This window comes from Notamacropus eugenii, chromosome 3, assembly GCF_028372415.1.
Source record: "Notamacropus eugenii isolate mMacEug1 chromosome 3, mMacEug1.pri_v2, whole genome shotgun sequence".
NCBI classification, from domain to species: domain Eukaryota; kingdom Metazoa; phylum Chordata; class Mammalia; order Diprotodontia; family Macropodidae; genus Notamacropus; species Notamacropus eugenii.
The window spans coordinates 169248520-169270392 of NC_092874.1; the positions used below are offsets into that span (position 1 = coordinate 169248520).

The following is a 21873-nucleotide window of genomic DNA, read 5'->3' on the forward strand; positions in this document are numbered from 1 at the left end:
GTTGGCTTTATATACTTAAAGAGACTCATGAAGTCCCCAAATGCACATACACACTCCTAGAACAACTACTCATGAGTGTACTTACCCACATATCCTGGAGTGCCACACGCTGTAGACATGACATCTCCTTTACCTTCCATTTTGGACAACCCAAAGTCACTGATCATGATTTTGGACTCCTCATCCTGGCTGTAGTACAAAAGGTTTTCAGGCTAACACAGGGGGAAGAGGCAGAAAAACAAATATAAATATTTTATACATCTGGGTTAAGTCTGAGAGAAGACAATGTCTAATACGTGAGATCAAACATGGCAGCCTCTCATAACAATTGAAGTTCAAACAAGGCCATTAAATTATGAAATGTATAGCATGATTGCAAGCTAGATCTTTCTTTGGGTTGACCTGTAGACTTCCTAGCATTACTAATTTTTAAATAGTACAGTGAGATAGGTGAGAAACTGTTCATTCAATTCCTATGCTAGCTGAAGGAGAATCACCAAGCAACAAAACCACCTCTCAGTTATGTTTGCTTTTAAAGTGGTGAGACCATGATGATGATCAGGAGGAGGAAGCATAATTAATTATCTGTCATATGATTCTATTTCTCTTTCCATCCTCACGTGTCTTTTCTACTTCTGGAATTTCCACTGAGAGAGATGGGAAAGTGACATTTGTTAAGAAGTCTAAGTGGATATCAAAGACTTAGAAAGAATGAAAGAAAATGCATTTATTAAGTGCTTGCTATATGCCAAGCATTGTGTTAAGTACTGGGGAAGTGGCTTTAAAAAAGGACAGTCACTACTCCCAAAGAGTTTTAATAGGGAAGACAACACACACAGGAAGGTGGAGCTGCATGGTCAATACATCCATTTTTGCCTAATATGGTTTATTTCTTTCCCCATTGGAATGTAAGCTTCTCATGAGTAGGGTTCTTCTCATCCTTTGTATTCTCATCAACAATATCTAGCACAATGACTGGCACATGGGAGATGTTCAATAAATTAGTTTCTTAGTTGATGGTATTAGTATTAAAAATCCATTTAATAATGAATTATGCTACTCATTTACACTAACCTCGAAAGGAACAGTTTGTAAAATCTGTACTTTGGGGTGAATGTTCTAACATTCTGCTGGGCTAAATTAGATTTTCTTTCCTTTAGTGATTTCCTACCAACTTTCACATTGGTAGTAATGTTCTTCCCATTCGCTACTTTTGTCGATAAAAATTAACCTGCTTTTTAGGTAATATATTCTAGGAAAGAACAAAATAATGCTGTGCAAAGTGCAGATAATTGAGGCAGAGAGAAAATATTACACTAGAAAAAATATCAGGGACTAAAAAAACAAAAATAAAACACTACCCTACTCCTTATTCTCCCATCAAGATGGAATGTCCATTACCCAAATGTATCTATGACAATGGCTTAGTTTGCTTTTGAGTGAATAAACACCTCTAGTCAGTTCAATTTTCTGAATATTTTCCTAACTAGGGTTCACAAAGAAATCCACTGGGGGAAATGGGTGCATACTCGCTTTCCTTGTGCCTGTGTATTTTAAAATGGGATGATTTCTATCCCCTAACAACTTATCAGGATACAAAAATGTAAAATGGGGTTTTTTTAAAGACTAGAGGGGAGATACATCATGAACTCTTCTGTATGATTATAATCTTTGTAATTTGGGATCATGAAGTTAAGTAGATTAGCTTATTTCTCTTAGAAGTTTATAAAAATTCATAATCTAATCTTATCCTACTTCACAGAGTCCAAAACCTTTTTGGGAGATTACAAAGGGACTCTAAAGTGGCAGTGTTCTACTTTCAGCAATTACATGCTGTGACTTTGATGGTCTAAAAGCTTCAGTTCAATCCAATCCAAATTGGAAACACTTCCCCTTAAGGACAATGTGGGAGTGAATACAATATATATCCCATAAAGCCAATGTTTCTGTCTTTCTAAGAGGAAATAAATGTTACCCACCATGATATGTCCTATTATTCTCCTTAGAAATTATTTTAAATAAGTACCAATAATCAGCCCACTCATTCTACTCCTACATGGCTACTAACTTGGCTCTTAAAAACTGCCTGCTGTATTTGGAAAACAATCTGATAGTGGGAAAATGCTTCCTAGGTGTACAGGCAATGGATGGGCTTATTTAGCTCAGTGAAGGATTTAAGAAACCCTTGAAGGTGTGATAATCTTTCTGAAATCCTAAGAAACCTATCAGGTAGCAAAAAGTGCATATTGCTACATCCAGTAAAGGAAGGGTCATCGAAGGATAGTTAGAGAGAGAGAGAGAGAGAGAGAGAGAGAGAGAGAGAGAGAGAGAGAGAGAGAGAGAGCAGAGACAGAGACAGAGACATACACATAGAGAATGTATATTACTTTATGGTGAAAAACTAAAGACTACAATTTCCTGCCTTTGACACAACCCCAGAGTACCTCTTAAAATTTGATTTTGTTGGCTATATAAAATCCAGCCCTGGGTAAATTAATGTCTGTGGGCCTTGTTCGCATCTGTAAAATGGAACAGTTGGATTCACTTTGTTCATATCTGTAAAATGGGACAGTTGGATTCACCTAATATAGCCCCTTGCAGCTCTACACCTGGGATGCTATGATCTTATGTTTATGAGAGATGGTGTGGCATACTGGATAGACAGCCATCCCTGGATTCACACCCTGCCTCTTGACATGTCCTGGCTCTTTTACTCTGGGCCAAATATGTTACCCCTCAAGGTCCCCAGGCAATTCTATGTCTATCAATTGCAGAACCAGTGTTGACCTGCACTGATAGAAGAGAAAGTTTCCTCACCAGAAGCTCCATACATCAATGAAATCACAAGCCTAATAAATAAATTATAAATAAATAAAAACAATTTATTATTCAGTCTGTAAGGTCTGTGAGGGCAGGGACTGTCTTTTGCCTTTCTTTGTATTCTCAGTACTTAGCATGATGCCTGACACATCGTTGTTAAGTCATGTCTTTGTGACTCCATGGACCATAGCACTTCAATGTTCTCCATGCTGTTTTCTTGGCAAAGATACTGGAGTGTTTGCCATTTCCTTCTCCAGTGGATTAAGGCAAATAGTGGTTAAGTGACTTGCCCAGGGTCAAACAGCTAGTAAGTATCTGAGGCCAGATTTGAACTCAGGTCTTCCTGACTCCAGGTCTAGCACTCTCTCTACTGAGCCACCTAGCTGCCTCTTCCTGGCATGTAATCGATGCTTAATTAATGTGCATTAGCTGGCTTTCCACTGACTTTAAAAATCTACAACTATGTAGAGTATAGTGTTCACATACAATATAAATATGTTAATTATGAGATAAACAGTGTGACATTTTACCATTTAGTCAATTAAGAGAAATGGGAATTAGATCTCATGAAACAGCAAGGGGTTACAGCTTATAAGCTTTCATTCAGTTCATTACTACCAGGAAATGATGGTCTTACCTTGAGGTCCCTATGTACGATTCCCATCCTGTGGAGATAGTAGACTGCATCCAAGACCTGGCGAATTAGAGTACTGGCATCTTTTTCCGTGTAAAATCCCTTCTCCACTATTCGATCAAAAAGCTCCCCACCAGAAACGCTGTAAAATACCACAAAGCATAAAGGTTGCATGAGCGTTCCTGCTGATTTTGGCTGGGAGTGGGGGAAACCGTAGACATGAGATCGAAGCATCATTTCCAAAGTGCATCCGTTTTTTCAGCTCATTCTCCTATTGTGTCTAAGCTTTTATAGGTCAGTGTTTCTGGGAAACGGGGCATGGATTTCCAAATAAAAGGAGTGAAAACTAAAATAAGTTCTGTGATTCAGCCTAGAATATGAGTTGTCATTTTGCCTTTTTCACTACTTATTTGGAGGGCAAATCATATAGCTGGAAAATTATGAGTGATACAATCACCCCTCACAATTCTGGACTAATGAGAAAACATACTATCCATTGCAGAGAGAGGATGGATTGAAGGTTCAGGATGAGACATATTTTGGTATATATACACATATATATGTGTATGTATGTAAATATGTTTACATGTATACATACATACATATACATATAGACACACACAGAGCCATTGAGGGAATACGTTTTGCTTGAATGCATATTTGTTATAAGAAATTTGTTTTTCTACCCCTCCTACCATGAGGAGGAGGTATAAGAAGGAGAAAATAGATTTTTGTTAATTTTTTTTAAAAGACAGAGGTAGGGGGAGTCCTACAGATGAGAAATGTTGCACCTCTTTCAGATGAGGTCATTATATTATTTGCTTTACTTAACTGTGTTCCTTTTAAAATTAAAAAAAATTTTTTTACAAGAGACCTCTCACAAATTGGGAGTAATCTCGAAATGTATGTAATATAAAAATAAAATTTAAAAAACCCCATACATTAGCAAATGGCGCTCAGAGTCTTCCCTACTTCCTATCACATCTGCCATGCTGTAGCCAAACTGGATGACTTGTCATCTCTTGGAAAAAGGGGATGCAGAATAAACATTTTAAAAAATAATGCCTACTATATACCAGGTGCTGTGCTGAATGCTTTTTACAATTATTATTTCATTTGATCTTAACAATCACCTGAAAGGCTGGTGCTATTATTATCCCCATTTTACAGTTGAGGAAAATGAGGCAGAAGTTAAGTGACTTGCTCATAGTTCCACAGCTTGTGGTGAGGCTGAATTGGGAACTCGGATCTTCCTTACTCCAGGGCCCTGCACCATCAGCTGCATCTTGTAGGCATGCTCATTGCCTTCCATATCTTTGTTTATGCCATTTCCTATGCCAAAGTATTTTTCTCACCTCTAAACCCCAACCTTTCTCTCTCTTTTGAAATGGTGCCCATTTTTCTTTGTTTCTAGTTCAGTTTACCTAAATTAAGTTTAAAAAGCATTGATTGGTGCTGGCTATATTCAAGACACAATGGTAGGTGCTGTAGATACAAAGCAAAAATCAACCATCCCTGTCTCAAAGATATACACTATGTACACAGATAAGTAAATACACAGTCATTTTGATGGGGGAAACAGTCAATTAACAGTATTTATTAAGCATTTACTACGTGCGAGGCGGGGTGCTGGGAATAAAAAAAGAAGTCTTGCTCTCAAAGAGAACATGAACATATAGAAATGTGACAATACTGAACTCTTTATGGATCTGGAAGTTTGGAATATTGCCCATCTTTAATGTCCAACTCAAATGCTACTTCTTACATATACTTATCCCTTCAGTTAGACTAGCTTTACTTTTTTGAGCTTCCATAATTCTTTGTACCAATTATAGGATCTTATGTTTGAGTTATGTACCTACTGCTGGAGAATAAGCCCCATGAGGTCAGGGACTTAAGAGATTAATAAATGGTTTTGGAAATAAAGTGAGAACTGCTGGTGGAGCTGTGAACTGATCCAACCATTCCGGAGAGCGATTTAGAGTTATGCCCAAAGAGCTATAAAACTGTCCATGTCTTTTGATCCAGCAATACCACTACCAGGTTTCTATCCCAAAGAGATTTAAAAAAAAGGAGGGAGAGGACCTATTTGTACAAAAACATTTATAGCAGCTCTTTTTGTGTTGGCTAAGAATTGGAAATCAAAGGGTTGCCCATCAATTGGGGAATGGTGGAGTAAGTTGTAGTATATGAATATAATGGAATATTATTGTGCTATAAGAAATAACAAGTAGGATGGTTTCAGAAAAACTTGGAAAGACTTACATGAACTGATGCAGAGTGAAGTGACCAGAAGCAGGAAAACATTATACACAGTAACAACAATATTATACAATGAACGACTTAGCTATTCTCAGCAATACAATGATTGAAGATAATCCCAAAGACATGCTACCTACCTCCAGAGAAAGAACTGATATTGTGTATTGTCTGAATGCAGGCTACAGCATAATATTTTTTCACTTTCTATCTTTAGTTCTTTGTTGTTGTTTGAGTCTAAAACATGGAAATGTTTTAGATGATTGCACAGGTATAACCCATATCTGATTGCTTACCATCTCAGGAAGATGGGAGGGCAAGGAGGGAAGACTGGAATTTTGAACTCAAAACTTTAAAAAACATTAAAATTGTTTTAACATGTAATTCGGGGAAAAAGAAATAAAGTGAGGAGAGGGACAGAGGATCATTGGATTATCCTGGTAAGAAAGTATCTAAACATGACTTTTACATACTAGAAATTGAGGGAACTGTAAAATCTAAGGTAGGAAACAAATAATATCTGTCTTGAGAATATCTTGGTAAAAACAAAACACAAACTACTCCTCTTTCAAACCACTTAGTCATTTTGGACAAAGATAAAAAGATAGGAACATATTCACATTATAGTAGTTTTTAAAATTCAAACTTCCTATAAAACAAAATGAAAGAGATTTCATTGAGTTACAGAAGCCACAAAATTGCTTGTAAATAATAGCTTAAACTGTCCTAATAGGTAAAATAAAAGATTTTCCTTAGGAGTAATACAGACAAAAAGAAATAATGGATGCATTTTCTGCAAGTCATGGCAAGTTATTGGGTAATAAATAATATATTTAAACCTTGTTTTGAAAAAAAACTAATAAAGGGGGAAGTAAATGATTGCTACCATAAAAATACCCAGGGACTGGAGACTTTTCCAACATCTGATCATTAGGTAGTTCAGCATATAGTCATTCTAAGCAATATTCTGAGGGGGTAATGAGATGAAATCACTTTTCATAGAAGCAGGGAAAATGGGTAGGAAGTATGTTCCTGTTGTGATAGAAATGATAAATGATTTAAAAAGTAAAAAGAAATTGAAAAAAGATACAAAACACCATCTTTGCTACTGTATAAACTTGGTTTATTCTAAATGTCCACCTTCTAAAACAGGGATTCTTAACCTGGGGGCTGTGAAGTCTATGGATAGATTTCAGCGAGTTTTGTGGACTTGAATTTGAAGAGAATGCATTTTTATTTTCACCATATTCTAACTGAAATTTATCATTTTCTTTAATTATCATTTTAAAAAATTATTCTGAGAAGGCGTTATAGGTTTCACCAGAGTGTCGAGTAGGGGATGTATGACATAAAAAAGGTTAAGAATCTCTCCTCCAAAGTAGGATTAGGGCATCTGGTAACAGTGGGCACAGAGTTTTGTCCCTTCCACTTCTCCTTCATCCAGAGACCTGACAAAAGCAGTCTAATATCCGGATGTTTCCAAAGTTCCAGACTGCGCTGAAATTGGATTAAGGTACAACAGATAGCCTATGAGGCAGTTGGAGAGCTGCTTTAGGTAAAGCTGGGAAGCTGGCTGAGTTAGCTTTTAGCTTGCTTTGCCTCACTCCTCCCCACCTCCATTTGGGGAGGGGCACTGCTCTCTGTCTCCCAGGTTCCCAGAGTCATTGCGCTGTTTGCTTGACTGCTCTGTCAGTAAACTAGTCTGAAATGTCTTCTTCTGTCAGGTTCTGTGCTAAGCCCTGGGGAAGGAAAACAAGCAAACAAATACAAAACCAGCCCCTGCTCTCAAGGAGCTCACACGGAGACAACATGCAAACTACTACATACAGACAAGTATGTGCCAGAAAATTGGGAGTAGTCTCAGAAGGAAGGATTTAAGATGGAGGAGGTCTAAGGAATGAGGTCTGTGCTCAGGTCCTTGTCCTGCCCACTATGCTACCTCCATGTCTTTCCTCCCACTGGCCTTCTGCCATGCTTCACACTTTCTCAGCACTCTATCCCCACGTTTGGTTGTGCAACTTGCCTAAGGTCAGATAAAGAATAAGAAGCAAAGCCAAGATTCAAGTCCAACTCCAAACTTGGCTCTCTTTCCACTATTCTTTGATACCACAGATGCTCTGAGAAGAGGGTATACAGAAGCTAAGGAGGAGAGTGAGGCTGATGGCTTAGCGCAGCTCTACCTCACTTAAATCTAATTCAAGAGCAAGTCAAGAAAGCCATCACTCTCGTGATGGCAGTGGTCCTCTTCGAGAATGTAGGCTGAGCAACAACAAAAAGAATGGGGAAAAAGGTGACAGAGAGAAGGAGTCATGTGGAGGGGAGGGGATTCTCCTACTCTTGAAATCACTCTGGAATTGGGGTTGACTGTTAAGTTCAAAGGAACAAAGTTATTTTTTAATTATACTTAGCTAGAATCCTAATGTTAAGAAGGATAAAATATAATACATACCCTATTAGATACAATATAATACAGTAACCATATAATGTTTTCATTCTGAATGGTGTCTTGGTACTCTCAGCTGGAATGCACTTAAGTTTTTTTCTTTTAGTATAACTTAATAACAGTCTCTATGAATATGGAAAACCTGGGATGGATGTCTTTCAATTAACCATAGTCTTTTTTCTTTTTAAAAATATTATTTTTAACATTCTTTTTTAAAATTTTGAGTTCTAAATTCTTCTTCCTTTCCCTCCCTCACCCTTTGAAAAGGAAAGCAATACGATATTAATTATACATGTAAAATCATGCAAACATTTCCATATTCGCCATATCTTCCCTACCCACAGCAAAAAGAAAAAAAGAAAGAAAAAGAAAGTGAAAAATCATGTTTCAATCTGCACTCAGAGTTAATCAGTTCTCTCTCTGGAGGTGGACAGCATTTTTTTCATCACGAGCTCTTCAGAATTGTCTTGGCTCATAGTATTGATCAGAGTAGCCAATAGCTAAGTCTTTCACAAGTGACTATCATATTACAATATTGATGTTAATGTGTAAAATGATCTGAACCAAGGAATTTTTTCCCTTAATAGTATTTTTTCCAATTACATGTAAAGATAGTTTTATAAAATTTTGAGTTCCAAACTTTTCTCCCTCCTACCCTCCCTTCTCCCTTTCTTCCCCCTTCCCCAAGATAGTAAGCAATCTAATATAGGTTATGCATGTACAATTATGGTAAACATATTTCCACATTAGTCATGCTGTGAAAGAAGAGTCAGAACAAAAGGGAAAAACCATGAGAAAGGAAAAAAGAGAGAAAGTATCTGCATTTGTACTCCGGATGTTGATATTTTTCATCCCAAGTCTTTTTGTATTGCCGAGAAGAGCGAAGCCTGTCATAGTTAATCAGACAACAGTGCTGCTGCTGCCATGAACAGTGTTCTCCTGGTTCTGCTCATTTCACTCAGCATCACTTCATGTAAGTCTTTCCAGGTTTTTCTGAAATCCCCATGCTCATTATTTCTTGCAGCACAATAGTATTTCATTACAATCATATATGACGACTTGTTTAGCCATTTCCCAACTGATGAGCATCCTTTCAGTTTCCAATTCTTTGTCACCCCCAAAAAGAGCTGCTATAAATATTTTTGTCCATGTGGGTACTTTCCCACTTTTTAATGATCTCTTTGGGATACAGACCAATACAGTGGATACAATATAATACAGTGGCATTGCTGGATCAAAATGTATCAAGCAGGTTTTCAGTAATGAAATCCAAGACCCTAAATCTCTCTGTCTCTGTCACACACACACACACACACACACACACACACACACACACACACACTGTGCAATATGTGTAGGGGTGTATATAGGTAATACAGGTATATATACACAGTGCATAAAAGTCAGCCTTGGAGTTAGGAAGACATCTGTTCAAGAGACCTATCTGATATACTAATTTGACCATGGGCAAGTCACTTAACTTCTCTCAGACTCAAGTGTTTCTCTTTGTAAGTAGAGATGAACTGTAGAGATGAACTGCTGACCTGCATGAGAAGGGGAACACTTTTATATCATGTATTTCCTACAATGATGAGATTATAGGTCCAAACATGCACCCCTTCAAAAACCCAGGATATATACTTAGAATGTGTGTGTGTTCATCCTTCATTGCCAAAGAAGACCAAGTCATCTGAGAAATACTGACATGATTGTACTTGACTTTGCTTTGAGTGAGGGAGGGCTGTGCAGGTCACCAGCCTCACTCCTCCTCCAGAGCCATCTGAATCCAGTGACCAGATATTCTTTAGGATGACTGGAGATGACCCAGGATGAGGCAATTGGGGTTAAGCGACTTGCCCAAGGTCACACAGCTAGTGAGTGTCAAGTGTCTGAGGTGAGATTTGACTCCTGCACTGGTGCTCTATCCACTGTACCACCTATTTGCCCCTAAACTTAGAATATGGCTAAGGGAAAGCTTCTCTCTTCTTCAGTTTTCCCCTAACCCCTTCCTGAACCCACCCCTCCAAATTCCCAGAACTGAAAACATCTTCCTCCCACCCGAACCAAGTTGAACAGAATGGCTTTTCTAAACAAAGCTGTTTTTTTTAATGCAAAATCTCACCCAGTTACTTAAACTCTTATTCATGAGCAGGTTTATTCTATTAGTCTTTGACTTAGGGCACTCATATTTCTCTTAGAGTTCCCTTTCGCAGTGCCAGAGAGCTTAAGACTTGGTTTCATGTAACCCATGTACTTAGTGATTTTTCTGTTCTTCAAATTCCATTTTAATAATGTTAAGAGATTAAAAAATATAGTTTCATGATATCTTCCAAGTTTCAGTCAGCTTGTAATTAAAATTTACACTGAAATTTTATTAAGGAATACAAACATATACTTTTTCATTCAACACTGTAATGAGGTATAGCATCACCAAAAAAGAGGATACCAGCATCCCTGTTCTCTCTGCTTTGACCAGATCACATATGGTCACATTTTAGAAAAATTATTGACAGATCAACTGATGCCTGAAAAGGGTAGAAAGACAGAGAGACTCAAAACCATATCAAAACCAATCCATCACTTGAGGAAATAGGGACTTTGACATGGAAAAAAGAAGGCTTAGGAGAGGGCATAATAGCTAGTTTAAGTATTATATATGAAATGGGTTTTTATATGGAATAGTAATTAAATTTGTTTTACTAGGCCACAGAGGTTAGAAGTAGAGGCAGTCAAATGCTGTCAGGTCAACCTGAGTTCAAATCCAACCTCAAACTGTTTGGTTGTTCAGTCATTTTAGTTATGTCCTACTCTTGACCCCTTTTGTTCTTGGCAAAGATGCTGGAGTGCTTTGGCATTTCCTTCTCCAGCTTATTTTACAGATGAGGAAACTGAGGCAGACAGGGTTAAGTGATTTGTCTAGGGTGACAGCTGGTGTCTGAGATACTTGTAACTGGGTAAATCACTTCCGTGTGCCTGAGTTTTCTCAACTATAAAATATGGTATAGGGTGAGATGAATGAAAACCCAAGAGACAGAGATTCTGGGTAATTAATAATCTGGATAAATAATAATCTGGGTAATTGATCAAGCTAGCTGATAATCAATATATTGATGATCATTGGTTTCTCTTCATAACCAAAGACAAAACCATGGAGGTCCCTGGATACTTAAATGCCTTTGGAAAAGGGGGTACCCCTGACAGGTGAAAATAATTCTGATTGGTGAACAATTAATGAGGTGGTAGACTTTCAAATGAGGAGGTAGGTTGAAAGCCTTCAGCTCCTCCTGGCTTGATCATGAAACTCAGTCACCTGCAGCAATCTGGACAAAGGAATCCATCTCTATCCAGACCAGTCTGGTTGGCTTCCGTCTTTCTGAGCTGGATTACCCTAAATTCTAATGGACAAGGACACAAGTTTAATGTGTTAAGGCCGGAATTCACCTAGGTTAGATTCCGTTTATACTCTAAACAAACATAAGGTCTCCTAGTTGAGTTGGGTCCTGCCCAAGACTGAGGAGCATATTCCTAGAGGAGACACTGTATGTTGTGTGTATGTGTGTGTAGGTATACATATATATGTATATACACTGATAATCATTTAATATCAATTTAATAACCACAATAAGGGCCAGAGCCTGAACTAATCAACCAGAAGAAGACCTAACAGCTTCTTTATCCTCTGAGCAAACTCAGAGAATACTTCTGACCAACAAGGCCAGATGGGGCTGACTTTAGAGTATTTTTCCTCTGTTTAAGAATGAGAACCTTCACCTGAGACACTATCTTGAATAATGGGACTTTTTCTTATCATAATAATTTTATGGACATATACTATGTTATGACATGTTAATGGTAAAGAAAACAGATATCCCGTGTCATAATTTCAATTGATACTTTGTCCACTCTCTTATCTCATTGTATTTACCACCTATTCAATTAAGAACATGCCTTTCTCATAATATGGGTAAAGATCTAGAGATCATAAATTTCAGTGATATAGAGACCCTAAGTTGGGATTGTTCTAAAACATATTTAAGCCTGGTCATTCTTATATCAGTCAGGAGTTTCCTTCTGGCTCCATGATCATATATCTGCTAGCTTTAAGGGAATAAACAATATGGATTTATATGTCACCTAACATGTTTGCCTCTTTAATCAAACGTTCAGGTTGACAACACACACACATACACGCTATATATTAAAGTGTATGTAAACACATACACATACATATGTATGTGCATGTAATGTGCTTATAGGACTGCATACTCATGCCTTTATACCTATATATGTGCATATGTGTAATACAGATATAAATATAAATGTTTACACATTTACTTTACTTTTGGGAAGCTCTAATTATTAGAAAGCTTTTCCTGACATGAAGCCTAGATTCGCCTTTAATCTGTCTTCCATGGTGGTGACAACCTTTTAAATGCTTGGAGGCAGGTATTGTGTCCCCATACTTCCCATTTTCTCTTCTCCAGACTTAATATGCCCAATTCCTTCATCTGATCTCCATATTATGTCTTCTAACACTTCACCCATTTAGTTGCCTCACTATAGACACTCTCTAGCTTATTAATGCGTTTTTTAAGGTCAGAACTGAATCTAACATTCCAGATAAAGTCTGATAATGATAATGTACAATGGAATCATTAACTCCCTATTTTTGGAAGTTATCCACACACTGCCGATTCATCTTGAGCTTGAAATCCACTAAAAACCTCCATTTTGGGGGGAGTGACTGCTGTCTGATACCTTTATCATCTTACACTTGGGAAGTTGATTTTTTGTACCCAACTGAAAGATTTTACATTTATCTATACTGAATTTCACCTTATTTGATTCAGTGCAATGCTCTATAGCCTGTCAAGATCCTTGTGGATTCTGACTTTGTCATCTACTATATTAGATGTCCCTTCTAACTTGGTATCATCTGCAAATTTGATGAGCAAGTAATTATTTATAAAAGTAAATAATTATGCAAATAATTATTGTTAAGAAATGCGGACTGAATGTGTCAAGAAAATGCTTAGCATAATCAAGATTAAGTAGACTTAATTGATTTAAGAGAACAGACTGTTCTTAAGCATTCTAAAAGAGTCTATTTACATAATGATGATTTATATTCTAATTACAACTTATTTTTATCTGTTCATTAAAGCAGGTCCCTGATGGATATCTACCTTGTCACAACTTGTTAGTTTAGTTCAAGGACTAAAGCAATACTTACTTGAAAACTTTCTTCTATTTGGCTCCTTTCCTAATTCACAGAACCACAGAATTTGAGAGTTAGAAGGGAACTGGATCATCTTTCCCTACCCACTCTTGTCTAAGAAAATCCCCTTCTCAGGTATCCCCAAGACATGGTCATCCAGCCTTCACTTTAAACCCACACGGAAGAGAAGCTCACTGCTTCTGAGGCAGTCCACTGCACCTGGGGATAGCTCCAATTGGGAAAAAGTCCTTTGCTTCATCCATTTAAGTGCATTCAATTCAGTAAGCATTTATCAGGTGCCTATTTTAATGCAGAATAGCTTTGAAGATTTTGTTCAAACTCTTGCTAAAATCCAGGTTAAAACACACACACACACACACACACATACACGCACGCACGCGCGGCATGTAGCCTGTCCCACCAGGCTAAGGGAGGGAGATGAGGTTAGACCACTATCACTCATTCTTGGGAAAACAACTTACTGATTTTAATCAGCATGTTTGCTAGCTGGAAGTATGTGAAGGTAACCTTCCTGGCAGGTTGGACGAGGATTTTGATGGCTGCAGTCCCTAAACTTGGAGAAGAAGATTTATAGCAACTTAAGAGATTTGCTTCATAAACAAAATAATGGAACTGTGTGAGTGCCAGTCCAGACCTTGTAATTTCTCATACGTGCTTTCTTACGTTTATCTTGAATTTCTTACAGTCAGTGTGAACCACTGTCTCTGGTACACTGGGTGTAGCTGATGAACCTCTGCTGAGGGCTACTTACATGTTTGTAAGTTCCTTGTGTGCTATGGGACTCAAACTGAAAATATAATTCTTGGGCATAGGCCTCAGGAATACTTTCTGCATACTAGCATGTATATAATGAGTGATCAGTATAAAGGGAAATGACACCCAAATATGACAATGTGGAGTACAAGGAAACTTGCCAAAAGACAAAAATGGTTGGGAGTGGAACAGGCAAGCCTGGATGCCAACTCATGCTAATGCGATTTTAGATTACACATGATCATGGGGCTTAGATCACATGTGGACAGACTATATCTAGAGTACTATGACCACTTCTGGGAGGACATAGTTTAGTAGGACAACAAAAACATGAGTGACAATGCAAAGGATTGTTATGGAAAATAGGGCTATGTAACACTAGAAGGTAGAACTATGACCAATAAATGGAAATCTAAAGGAGGCAGATTTCAGTTCAGTGGAAGGAAGACTGTCCAAATAATTAGATTTGTCCAGTAATGGACTTATATCATGTAGTGGTGAGTTCTTTATCACTGGAAGAGTTCAAACATACCAGAGTACCGTCCATTGGGGGATAGTATAAATGGTGCCTGGTATTGAGAAGGCACTTGATAAATGTTTCGTGATTTATTGATGTTAAAGTAGGGGATTCACACGCTGGGTACAAAGTAGGACCAGGTGACCTCTAGTGTCCCTTTCAGCATCATTATTCAAAGTTTAAGGGACCAACCTGCAGCTCCTCAGAAGTGTGGGTGAGTATATGAGGGGCCTTAAGCCCTCTGCAGAAAAAAAGTACACATGCAAACACTTCTGAGTTTAATTTGCATCATTAACGTTTTCTCTAGCACTTTCTTAAGTCCGAGCAATCAACAAAACAATAAATCAAGCATTGATCTGTAGTGTTTGTCAGTTGCCAACATGTAAATGTTCACGCTGAAAATCTGACAATCAATTCTTGTGAGTCAGTACAAGCTGGCTCCAGCACAGCCCAGACTCTGACTGTATGATTCTATGAATGGCGTTACATGGAACTGTCAGTGCTGGGTAGACAGACTCCCTAAATGTCAAACTGTGCGGCTGCCCAGATCAACCCTTTTGGCTAACCAAACTAACCATATCTAAAAACTTCCAGAGAAAATAGTTTCTTTATCATCTAGATAAAGTATTCTGGGTTTGACTCATTTGCTGACTAATTAGTTTATATGATATAGAGGGGAAGAAGGAGTTGAGACCCAGGACAGCAATTAAATGAACAGTTGCAAATGAAGTTCTTCCCTAATGACTGGGAGTAGAAGGAGGCTGCAGAATATCTGTGGAGAGATAAGACAGAGATTTATCTGGCAGGAATGCTGGAGAGTGAGGTTGGCCTGAAGGGAGGAGAATGGACTAGATTGATGGGCAGCTAGGTGGTGCCATCTTATTGAGTTATTTCAGCCACATCTGACTCTTTGTGACTGTTTGGGGTTTTCTTGGCAAAGAGACTGGTGGCTTACTATTTCCTTCTCCAGTTCATTTTACAGATGAAGAAGCTAAGGCAAGCAGGGTTAAGTGACTTGTCCAGGGTCACACAGCTAGTATCTGAGATCAAATTTGAACTCAGGAAGATGAGTCTTCCTGATTCCACGTCCAGTGCTCTTTCCACTGCACCACCTACCTGCCCTTGGAGTCAGGAAGACATGAATTTAAATCCTGCTTCAGACACTTAACCAACTGTGTTGCACGGAGCAAGATGTTTAACCTCTGTTTGCCTCAGTTCTCCCATCTGTAAGATGGAGATAATAACAGTATCTACATGCCACTTGAGAGGATAAGATGAGATCATATGTATAAAGTGTTTTGTAAGGTAATATGTATATTTTGTAAGATAATATATGTATATTTTGTAAGATAATACATATAAAGGTTTTGTAAACCTTAATATCCTATATAAATGCTAGGTATGATTATAATTAGCTATTTTCATTAGTATTAAGTGGAAGGCAAAAAGATCTGTAAGAAATGGAGATTTCAAAAAGGAAATAAAATGTCAGGTGAACTATGATCAGAGTCCATTTATTTCTTAAATCTAGTGTAATTGCATCCTCTACTGAAAAGCCTGTGGGCACAAGCATAAGTCTTACTGATTAAATTATCTAAAGCAACTGTACTGCAGTATTTTGGAGAGCACTCCCCGTGCTGAAAGACTCTTGGACCACAAAGATGAGCTGTGAAGGCCTCCTCCCTTGGGGGCTTTGGCTACTACTAATTATCTTAAACTTCTTCAAAATGGTTCTACCTCCTTTGCTCTAATTCTTGAGTAATTTCATGAGTATGTTTTCTCAAAGTCTTTGACTCCCTTCTGATGAATGCCAGTGCTTTTTCTGAGAAAAAAAAAAAAGACAAACCAAACCCCATGCCAGGAGGCAGAAGCTGTGGTTCAGGCAGTGTATGTTGCAGCTTCAGGCTGACGTCTCTGTCAAAGACTGACCAACATGCTCATTTACACTGGCTTGCAAGTCATTGGTTATTCAGTGCCCCCTGAAAGCATCTCAACTGGAATGGCCCCTGCATGAGAATACAACAGGGTAAAAGCATCCGCAGGAAATAGCCAGCCACAGAACAGGGCCATAAAAATGATCAAAGTAATTTGGGAAGTAAAACCCTGTCTAACTTGATACAGGAGTAGAAAGAAGGAGGTTTCTTCTTACTCTCCTACAGATGATAGATTTAAGGCTGGAAGGCAAATCAGAGGTTATCTAATTCAAATCAATCATTTGACCAATGAGGAAACTGAGGCTCAGAGAATATATGACTTGCCCAAGGTCACACCACAGTGCCATAGCCAGGGTATGAACCCAAGTCTTTCAACCAGTACTCTTTCCATTGTACTGTTGCTAGTTAGAAAAATCCAGTGGACATAGGGGGAAAAAACCCAAGACACTTTTATTTCTATATTGTCATGCTTTTTTTCTTTTTCACAGTTCTTTCACATGCATGATATTGCTTTTTTTATCTTTACAAATATCCTATAAGATTGTCAGTGCATTTTTAATTGGCTCCATTTTATGATAATAATATTTTATAATTATATCATATTTGAATATAAAAATATAAATACATTATAAATATCTAATCGTAAAAATAATAGCGACTAGCATTTATTTAGGACCTACTATGTGCCAGGTACTGTGCCAAGTGCTTTATAAATATTATTTCATTTTCTCCTCACAACAATCCTGGGAGGTAGGTGCTATTATTCTCATTTTACCACTGAGGAAACTGAGGCAGACAAGGATTAAGTGATGTGCTCAGGATCAACAGCTAGTATACGTCTGAGGGTAGATTTGTACTCAGGACTTTCTGATTCCAGATCCACTACTCTATCCACTGTGCCATATAGCTGAGAAACATGACTTTGAAAGAAACATGACATGGCCAAAATCACATGATTAGTCAATGGCTGTGTCTAGACTAGATCTGCAGCTTTTGGACACTCAGTCTAGTGTAATTTTCTCTCTAAAATATGGGCATGACAGAGGAAGAATGGTGGAGGTAGGCATGTAGGTGAGCATTCAACTTAAGTTGAAGTTATAATGAAAGCGGAAAAGGGAGAAGGGCCAGGGAGAATATAGACCACAAAGTGTGAAAATCTCAGCTTTTTAAATGAAACGATAAGGTCCCTTGCATGAAGTAGCCAGCAGAAAGCTCTGCAGAAGCCTCGGTGTCTGGCATCTTGCCCCAAAAGCTCTGCAGATCAAAAGGGCAGCTTCCCAAGCTCACTGCAGACTTAAACTGTACTTTCTGCTCCCTCTTACTGATATCACTGCATTATTACTCTTTTATCTGGCTCTGCTGAACAATTCTTGAGCATGCCTACAGGAGAATTTCAATCAAAACCAGATTATCCTTCTTTATCCACTCCCTCCAGCAACTAGTGCCTGCTGCCAGCACTCTGGCAGCTGAGGGGCCAAGCCCACCGAAGGGAGAGGACCAGTCTTTGCATTTATTTACAAATACAGAGCTAGATGAGAAGCCAAGTGGTGCCCTCACAGGGCAAAACATAATAACACAGAATAATCAGGGAGGAGTTTTCTCAATCCACACTTGATTGCCTTTCTCTCCTGTTTGTCCAAGGGCAGGTCAAGGTGACCAGACCTAGTCACCAAGGGTGCTGTGATAAATGACTAACAAAACCAGTATGACAAGGGCCATGAGATGTGCTTCCTCATGCTGTCCACCCCACAGATTATTTCCTAGAAGGTCCCCAAGTTCTTTTATGGCTTGTGATGTTGTTCCTCACTTTGACAATATCAGGCAAGTGGCATCTCTTCAGAAGGAAAAGTCGAGGTATGGAGTATGACTTACCCAAATGTCCCAGGTTCTCATTAAGAGAATTGGGAAACAGAAATGAAACCTGCTTACTCTACAGCCTAGGGTTTGAATTTCTCTACACCAGAAACTCTTAAAAAGCTTAGACTCCAGAAAGGTGAAATCACAGACTCTTAGAAGTAGAAGAACCAACTCAGAAGCCAACTTCCTCAGCTAGTAGCCTAAATAGAAATATCCTTGATAACAAGTGATGCTAAGGTCTGGTCCTCTGACCCTGCCATACACTTTATAAATGCCGATAAACATCATAACCAAATAGTATTGACTAAGTTTCCATTTTTACAGCGAGTAGGGATAGGGACTGGATTTGTGATCTCACTGATATAGGGAACTCCCACATAAGGAAATCCCTCTCCTAATGTAGGTAGACACTTTCTCTACCACTTATCATCCTTGAGGGTTGCCTAGAGGACTAACAGATTAAGTGCCTGGCTCAAAGTCATGGAGCCAGTTATGTATCAGAGGCAAGACCTGAACCTTGAGTATTCCTGAATCTGAGACTTGTTCTCTGTCCATTATGGCACATTGTCCTTCCATCCATGATCACTATAATTGTGCCTTCATTTATATATACCTGCAAATATACATTCCCCAATTTTTTAAACACAGAACATGATTCTCTGGGGGAACCATTAAGCCAGCAAAGAATTTAGCCATAAACCTTTCTTGCTCTTCATTGGAACTGAGCACTGAGTCAATAAACAGACACTATGCCTCATCGCAAGTAGCTTACAACTGAAGATAATGCTTGTGGGAGGCAACAGAGAGGACGAGCATAAAGAGGGCAGAACTTTTGGATCAGAGAAGACGTGATTTATGCAATGTGGGGCTGGGGGGAAGAGGATGTAATCATTGCCAATCCCTAAAAATGCTACTGACATTTCATTGACAATAGAGAAATGTCTCCCATGAGTGGTCTCAAGACAGAGTGAAAAGGAGACTAAGCCTAAGAATCATCCAAACAATTTCAAGCTTGCCAGAGCCCAGCATTCTGGACCCTTGTTGGTTTGGAGGAGCTCAGTGAAAGACTCACATCATTATGGGCTGAGAGCAGGAAGGAGACAGCAGCTGTATGGCCTTAAGTAAGCTTCCCAAATGAGGAAGTAAGCCATGTTTTAAGTGCATCTGGCAGCATGAAAACCCCTCTAGTCTGCCAAGAACAGAAGTTGACATCAGTATTAGTGATTACTGTGATTAGCTGCAATAATATACCATGATTTCTTATATTTGGGGCAGAATGGGAGCACAGCAAAAGAAGTGGAAAACAGAAGTCATAGGACTGCAAGTATCGAGGGACCATAATAGACCAAAGCAATGCCACCATGGCTAAAAACCATCTCTATCTGTTGTGCACAGTAAGCTTGTCTGACAGTTTACCAGTCTGTGACCAAATAGCTTGAATGAAGCCAGATTCCTGGGTTGTTTGTATGTAGCAGGTGCACTCTGGGTGCCCTTCCCCACCTCCTTTGAAGCATACTCAGTTGCTGTTCTTGGTGACTACTTGGATACTTGGATGAGGAGGGAGTAGGGACTAGGCTAAGTTGGGAACCCTTATTGGCTACAGAGCCGGATTTCTGAGGGGTAGATCAGCCCTCCAGCTGGCGCTCTTCCTTCTGACTTGGAAGCATGGGGATGATTTTCTGAGATGTCCAAAGAGAGGTGGGGTATTCTTCTCTCTGCCTGGCAGTGAGCCATGAAAACAATCTAATAGGAGGTAGCTACATGGAAGAGCAGAGAGGGAGCTCTGGACCTAGAGTCAGGAAGATCCCCAGCTCACATCTAGCCTTAGATATTTACAATTTGTGTGACTCTAGGCAAGTCAGCCTCCGTCTGCCTCAGTGTCTTTATTTGTAAAGTGGGAATAATAAGAGCACTGACCATTCAAGGTTATTGTGAGGATCAAATGAGATAATATTTGTGAAGTGCTTTACAAACCTTAAAGCATTATGTGTTCTATTATATCCTGCAAGGTAGAGAGTGTGGTTCTTATCATCTCATTTTAAAAAGATGAGAAAATTGAAGCTGAGAGGTCAAGTCCAAGGTCATATGTTTGATGTCAGAGAGTGTGTAGTGGTATGGGAATGGGGAGCACTCACCTTCTTCTAGGTAACTGTATGGCCTTGAATTATGTAAATGGACCTACATTTCCTGACATAAGCAGAGAGGGAACGGATTTGCTAAATGACATCCAAGGTCCCCTCTGGCTCTGAAATGCAGATAGTGAAAAAGGAGAAGGACATTATCTTGCCACTAGTTCAAGAATGCTGGATGCATCCTGGTGTGACTACATATAGTGTCATTTTAAAAAGCACTAAAACTCCAGTAAGAAAGTGAGAAAAGTTCCATGCATGTTCAAAAATGCTTCACTTCTGGGAATATATTTAAGGATGACTGGTTTTTTTCCCTTTGCTTCATATGTTATATTAGTTTCAGCCCCACCACCACTCGGGCTGCTTTCCCTTGAGTCCCATAATCTTTTCTCCCATTTTTTTTCAGGCACAAGTTTACAAAGATTTGAACAGGAGAAAATAGAAAAACAAATAAATGGATGTAGTCATTGACTTAATCAGTCAAGGCAAATAGTTCTGCAGGAAAGGAAAAAAAAAAAACCAGCCGCAAATAAAAAAAAGCACTGAGGGCAATGAGAAGAACCAACTTCTATCAACCAATGCTGCAGTCAACAGCCCAAGGACAGCATGTCCTTCTAATGGTTTCTAGAGGCAAATTCCCAGGTTGTACTTTATTCCTGTGATGACGCTGGCATACTTAACAGAGAAAGAGGCATTATATTTATTCTCCCAGTATTCTATCAGTTATAATCCATACTACTTAAGGGGGGGATTAACGATGGTTTTAATTTTTTAGCAGTTTAAAGCACTTCATTGTAAGGCTGATGTCCAAATGGCAGAGAATCACAATCCTACTCCCTGCAGAGGAGCTGATAGGAGGGTCTATGCTGATTGGTTGATATCACAGAAGCATTCTAATGCTTGCAGGTATTTCACTGGTATCCCCAAAAAACCTGCAGGTACCAAGTACCTGGAATAATATGTCAGATGTGACTATTACTACAAATGTACCAGCATACAATAGGTACTTATGAAAATGACTTGCCCAAGGTCACACAGCTAGTTAGCACCTAAGGCTGGATGTGAACGCAGATTTTCCTCACTTTAGGGCCAACGCTCTATCCATTGTGTCATCTAGCTGCTTGAGTCACTATCACTGAAATATGCCAGCATCATAAGTATTTATAAAAATATAGTCAGTTATATGATGATGCTTGTTTTGAAAACACACATTTGTTTTGTGACTAACATATTGGGAACCAATTTAAGCATAAAATGAATTTTGAATTTGCTTATATCCAATTTCCTC

At 38.7% G+C, this 21873-nt stretch overlaps 1 protein-coding gene across 2 annotated transcripts in view; it reads right to left on the minus strand.

The window, feature by feature from the left end:
* Positions 1-21873, minus strand: part of CAMK1D (calcium/calmodulin dependent protein kinase ID) — a 494068-nt gene that overhangs the window by 87920 nt on the left and 384275 nt on the right. For both annotated transcript variants that reach the window (XM_072653308.1, XM_072653309.1), the window contains 2 exons: positions 3458-3596; positions 86-212 (listed from right to left, as the gene is read on the minus strand). In XM_072653308.1, coding sequence (XP_072509409.1) covers positions 86-212; positions 3458-3596 — 266 coding nt within the window. The remainder of the gene's footprint in view (positions 1-85; positions 213-3457; positions 3597-21873) is intronic.